The sequence below is a fragment of the Arachis hypogaea genome, chromosome 14 (genome assembly GCF_003086295.3).
Source record: "Arachis hypogaea cultivar Tifrunner chromosome 14, arahy.Tifrunner.gnm2.J5K5, whole genome shotgun sequence".
Lineage (NCBI taxonomy): Eukaryota > Viridiplantae > Streptophyta > Magnoliopsida > Fabales > Fabaceae > Arachis > Arachis hypogaea.
The window spans coordinates 21,158,306-21,165,100 of record NC_092049.1 but is presented as its reverse complement, the minus strand read 5'-3'; the positions used below and the strand labels follow the sequence as shown (position 1 = coordinate 21,165,100).

The window sequence follows — 6,795 nt, the reverse complement described above, 5'->3', positions numbered from 1 at the left end:
TTTGGTCCTCAGAGAACTGCTAGAAAAATTTTAGACTGTGGATTCTGGTGGCCCACACTTTTTAAGGATGCTAGTATTTATTGTGACTCTTTCCCCCAATATCAGAGATTTGAAAATATATCCAAGAGGAATGATATACCCCAATAACTTATGTTGTTCTGTGAAATTTTTTATGTTTGGGGTATTGACTTCATGGGTCCATTTTCAAATTCTAATGGTTTCTTATACATTTTGTTAGCTGTCGATTATGTTTCTAAATGGGTGGAAGCAATTTCTACCCACACTGATGATGCTAACATTGTTGTCTCCTTTGTTCGAAATAATATTATCTGTCGCTTTGGATCACCGTGAGCAATCGTGAGTGATCAAGGCACTCACTTTTGTAATAGGAGAAAGAAAAATCTGTTGAAGAAACAAGGCATCATTCACAAGGTAGCAACAGCTTACCATCCCCAGACCAATGGGTAAGCCGAGGTGTCAAATAGGGAGATCAAGCGCATATTAGAGAAGATTGTGAAGCCTCACAGGAAGGACTGGAGTGCTCGACTGGCAGATGCGCTTTGGGCCTATCGAACCGCATACAAGACACCCATCGGAATGTGTCCATTCCGCCTCGTCTACGGGAAGGCTTGTCACCTTCCGGTGGAGGTGGAACACAAGGCATACTAGATGGTGAAGGAATGCAACTTAGGATTGAGGGGAGCCGGCATTGAAAGGAAGGTGCAGCTGCAGGAATTAGAGTGCCTTCGACTAGAGGCGTATGAGAATTCATGGCTCTACAAAGAAAAGGTGAAGGTGGTACATGACAGGAATATCAAGAGGAGAGAGTTTAGAGTTAGGGATTTGGTCCTCCTCTACAACTCAAGACTAAGACTCATGCCAAAAAAGTTGAGGTTTAGGTGGGAAGGACCCTACAGGGTGGAGAAGGTTGAGCCTTATGGAGTCTTCCATCTGAGTCATCCGTCAAGCCCCATCTTCTTCAAGGTGAATGGCCACCGCTTAAAGCTATATCACGGTGAGAAGCTGAAGAACAACAAGGAGCTAGAGATCTTCCTCCTGAAGGATCCAGCACAAAAAGAGGACTAAGCTCATAGATCGTCCAACTTAAGAACGCTAAAGAAAAGTGCTAGGTGGGAGGAAACCCACCATGGTATGATCTTCCATTTTTCTTAATTTCATTCATACTAGGGTTATTTCTAAGCTCTGCATATTTCCTTCTGAAAAAAAAAAAGCCTTCGACGCTTACGCATCTATGACGCGCACGCGTCCCTTGGAGGTTCGAATTTTATAAAAACTTACAGAGAGTTAGGCTGGAAATGTGCAGGAGGGGTGCTTGGCGCACAAGCTAGCCACGCGTACGCGTGCACTGACGCATACGCGTCCCCCACGAATTTGCCAATCCACGTGTAAGCGTCCCTGACGCGTACGCGTGGTATGAAAATTGGCAAAAAATGGAGTTTTTGACAGAGAGTTGTGATGCCATAGCGTTGGAATGATGCTTCTAGCATGACCAGTGGTCACGCGTATGCGTGACCGACACTTACACGTCGCTTGTGATTCTCACAACCCACGTGCACGCGTGTGATACGCGTACGCGTGGGTGTGCAAATTGGCGTAATTGGGCAATTAAACAGAGAGTTGTGTGGGAGTGAGGCTGGATTCCCGCGTTTGGCACGGATCCTGGTCACACGTACGCGTGACTGACGCTCACGCGTCCCTCACCTTTAAGCTAACCCACGCGTACGCGTGGGCGACGCGTGCGCGTCGTATGCGCCGCGTCAATTATTCAGTGCGCCGCCCAGTCCCTCTTTCTTTCACTTTTCTTTTGTTTTCAAATCCTAATTCTTTCTTCTTCTTCTTCTTACTCTCTTCTTCATTCTTCTTCTTCTCTCTTTCTCAATTTCTTCTTCCTCAATTCTTACTTCTCTTCTTTCACTCTCACTCTCAATTACCTCCCTATTTTCATCATCTTCTTCTTAAGGTTCTTTTTCTTTCCCTCTTCTACTTCCTATTTTGCATTCTTATGTTGGTGTTGGAAATTTATTTGGGTGATTGATTTGCTATATATTTTCTTGTGGATATCATGAGGAGTGATTTGACAATTGCCATTATATTCTAAGTCTCATACATGCTTGGATCAATTGCTTTATTTCGAACTTTTAAAATTGTATCCCAAGTGTTTGTGAAAAAGCTCTAATGGCATTTTGATCTTTCATTTATTTTATTCTTATACTTTGATGCCTCTTTTTCACAAAACCTTGCAATCCGTTGTGTATTGAGTATATTAGTCATTAATTGTCAACATGAAAGTGCTTATTATCTTGTTACATATGATAATCATTTTACTATTGATGCTTGAGCTATGCTTCTTATGCCTTTACTTGCATGCTTTTAATCCTCTTGCATCTAGTTGTTTTGATATGCCTTCATGATATTACTTGATGTCTTATTTGCATGTTGTCGTGACCATGTATTGAGGACACTATCTTCTCCTTTGGCATTGATTATCACTTGGACTTTACCCCTCTCGGTTTTAATTATTTGAATTTGATATTCCTTTTTCTTTCTCCCTTTTCAGGATGGCCACCAAGAAGGGTAAAGAAAGAGCTTCTGACAAGACACCGGCAAGGAGAGGAAATAAAAGAGCACTGGCTAAGGAACAACCCTCCACAATAGTCAAGCCACCTACTAAGAGGGTAAAGAGGATTATCAGAGTGGATGAAGCAGAGAAGGCATTTTCCGTCCGGGACTCTGCACGGTTCACCAACCGTTACTATGAGCAGATGTTCCCTATCTTGGCGGAACGGAATTACAACAATGAGCACCTCCTCATCCTTCTAACACATTTTGTTATCCCCGCATCGAACGAAGACAGTGAGGATTCTTAAGAAGGCAGCTGCAAGAGGCCAACTTATCTTGGGTAGTTGAATTCTACTCCAACTTTCACTCGCCCACCTTACAGTCTGTCTATGTCCGTCAAAAGCAAGTTCCTATTTCCGAAGGTGCCATTCAGAGGGTGTTGGATCTTCCACCTAGCCCAGAGGGATTAGACGCTTATCAAGCAGCCCAGATAGAACGCCAAGCATACACCTTTGACTGGAACAGCGTCCTAGGCATCATCGCCCTCCCTGGTAGCAACTGGATTTATGGACAACAACGGGCTAAACCCAAGGGCATCTCTGCCTCTGCACTTACCTTCGAGGCCCGCGTGTGGGCTCAGATTCTGTCTCATTACATCCTTCTGAGCACCCACGAGTCAACCTTCACTACTGACATGGCAGTCCTCATCTGGTGCATTCTGACAGAGCAACCGCTGAACTTGCCTCGCATCATCCGGCATGCCATGGAGCATGTACAAATAGCGGGTAACCTACCCTTCCCCGCATTAGTTACAGATTTAGTCTCTGCAGCAGTAGTTTCCTATCGGGCTGGAGACACAAAAGCTATGATTCCTCGAGATGATCAGTATGTTCTGAATGGAAAGTACATTAGGCCCCCAGCATCTACTGCAAGCCGGACTGAAAGCCCGACTCACAATGTTCCTTCCCCCTCCACTCCACCATCATCCACACCACAGGCACCTTCAACCAATCAGCTTCTCCTTCAGATCTTTGAGAGGCTGGACCGGCAAGACCGGCGGGCAAAGCGAATAGAGAGCCGTAACAAGTGCCGATATAACTACCTAAAGGAGCTGATTGTTGACACTCACCCACCTCGGGAAGAGACAGACACCCCGGACTCCACCTCGCCGCGTAGTATGGAGAGCCATGATAAGCCGGACGATGGAAGCGATGCTTCCAACACCACTCTTTTCATCACTGACGGCACGGAGAACCGTGCCAAACCTTAAGTGTGGGGAGGTCGGAATGACTTCCGGAGGTAACATCTTTCTCTTTTAACACCAATATTTTACTTTTCTTTTGTTACATAGAATAACTTGCATGACTAGTAGTAGTTGTCTGCATTTAGGTACTACTTGGTTGACTGATATATTCTTTCTCAAGACACTATTCTATAGTATTTCATTAATTCAAATTAAAAATTTTGTGAACATAGTTTAGAGCTAAGAACACACAACCTGTGAGGTTTTTAGCTTAATTATATGGTTACATTATTTAACCATGATTTTTCTTCTTGTGTGTTTTCTTCTCTATGATTGTAATTTTTGCTTTGTTCCATTCTATATGTCCATTGTTTAGTGTATATTCATGCATACATGTGATTGAGGCCATCATTTGATATTAGCTCACTTATCCTAAATAGCCTACCATCTCATTTACCTTTGTTTGCCACTTTGAGCCTTTTTAACCCCCATTTGTTCTTTATATTACCACATCACTAGCCTTAAGCGGAAAAACAATTAATTACTCTATTTGAGTCTTTCGTTAGCTTAAGATAGAGATTGTGTGTCAACTAAGTGTGGAAAAATATGGGAACTATGGTTGATGAGAATGTGTTTTTGCTCTTATTGATAATTATTGGAAATTTGGATGCTCACTCGTGTAAAATTAGAGAAACCATATGCATTGATATATATATATATATATATATATATGCTTTCACATTTTCACAAAAAAAAAGAAAGAAAAAGAAAAAGAGAAGAAAAGGAATAAATAGATAGGGGATAAAATTACCTCAATGTTAAGTTTAATAAAAAGATCAATGCATGTGTGATGGAATTTAAAACTGATACATGAGTCTGTGAAAGTTTGCAAAATGAGAATTTGGGTAGCTAAGCATGATTTGAGAATTATATAGAGTGTGTGTATGTGTTAGGTGCAAACTTAGGTTAGTCAAAGATTCAAATCATAGCTCACTTGGCCATACATATATCCTCACCCTTACCTTAGCCTCGTTACAACCTTGAAAAGCCCTCATGATGTTTGCATTTGTACACTAAATATTTGTTGATTGGTTAGATGAAGAACAAAGTTTTAGAAAGCATGACTAGAGGAGACTAGAGTGGAATGACCCTAGACACTTGAGCGATTAGAGTGCATATACACTTGTAGTGAGGGTTCAATGCTCAACTCTATGTTCTCGACTTTCATGGGCTTTCTTCTTACAAGTTTACTATTATCTTATTGTGTGATTTGAACTAGTGAAATCTAATTATGTGTGTCTTGGGGAGTTTGTTCACTATTAACCAAGTAGGTAGAAACATTTTAGCATGTAGTTGTATTCATATAGATAGGTTGCATTGTACAAGTCTCACCTTTCCTCCTTTACTCTTTTGATTTCCTTGACCTTAGCATGAGGACATGCTAGTGTTTAAGTGTAAGGAGATTGATAAACCACTATTTTATGATTTATCTTGTGCTAAATAGAGTGGTTTTTATCAATCTTTTATACACTTATTCATATGAAATGCATGGTTTTACAATTTCCTTCACAAATTGATGCTATGTTTAATAACATGCTTCTTTGGCCTTTATTTCATTATTTTTAATCCTCTCTTATTTTCATTCGATGCCGTGATATGTGTGTTAAGTGTTTTCAGAGATTGCAGAGCAAGAATGGCTTAGAGGATGAAAAAAAAGCATACAAAAGAGGAAGGAACACAAGGAATTAAAGAATTCATGGGCAAACAACGACGCGCACGCATAAAGCATGCGTACGCGTGGTCAGGAGAAAAAGCAGCGACGCGCATGCGTGAAGCATGCGTACGCGTGACTAGAAGAATGCGCATCGACACGTACGCGTGAACTACGCGTACGCGTGACAGGTCGTCACGTGCTGCATATCAGAATTCGCTGGGGGCGATTTCTGGGCCTCTTTTTGATCCAGTTTCAGGCCCGGAAGTCCAGAATAGATGCAGGGGTGTTGCTGAGACTTGGACACACTTTCATTCTCACTTAATTTTAGTTTTAGTTTAGAGAATTCGAGAGAAAAACACTTGCTCTCATAGGGTTCTTAGCTTTTCATAGTCTTTCTTAGTTTTGCTTGGATTGGATCTTGAGAGAGTTGTCACTACCTTCGATTGAAGCCTTCACCACTTTAGTTTGCTTTTCTCTCACTCTTTTCTTTTACTTCCTATTTAGTTGTTCCAATTCATGTTCGAATTTTGTGAATTTTTAATTTATTAATATAATGAGTTATTTTTATATTTAATCCCGTTACTTGTTTGATCTCTTTCAATTAATTATCCACTTCAATATTGTTTTTCTTAAATTAATTTTAATTATCATGTCTCCCATTTCTTATTACTCCATGTTATGTGAATATGGCATTCATGTTATGATTTAAAACTCTCAACTTGACTTGGGAGTTGATTAATTGGAACTCCTTGAGTTGGAACACTCAAGAGCTAATTTGTAATTGGGGATTGCTAGCTAACTCACTCTTCATTGACTATAATCCTTCCTTGGGAAGGGATTAGGACTTGTGAACCCGGGTTAGTATCTCCCACTTAACCTTTCTCTACAACTGCAAGAGAATAACTGAGTGGAAGCAATAACCTTTACTCTTGCACTTGAGAAAAGCCAACAAAGATAGAAACTCTAATTAATCTTCTCTCAACCAAGGCCTTTTAATTCAAATACATAACACCCATTGCTATTATTCACTACTTTGATTTTTAATTATTTATTTCTTCGTTCTCAAACCATAAAAATTTCTCGAAAAATTCCTAATCAATAACTTGCACTCTTTTTGTCAACTCTTTGGGAAACGACCTGGGAATTTTACTCCCAGTTAATTGATCCTGAATTGTGACAGCTTTTAAATTGATAGTGGAATTTTCGTCGATTAATACTGTACTCACAATGCATTTTCTATTAATATTTCTAAACCGGC

At 40.5% G+C, this 6,795-nt stretch overlaps 1 protein-coding gene across 1 annotated transcript; it reads left to right on the top strand.

The window, feature by feature from the left end:
- Positions 1–669: 669 nt before the first annotated feature.
- Positions 670–1,086, top strand: LOC112742391 (uncharacterized). The gene has a single exon (XM_025791630.1). It carries the CDS (start codon positions 670–672, stop codon positions 1,084–1,086), a length of 417 nt encoding a protein of 138 aa, XP_025647415.1.
- The last annotated feature ends 5,709 nt before the right edge of the window (positions 1,087–6,795 follow it).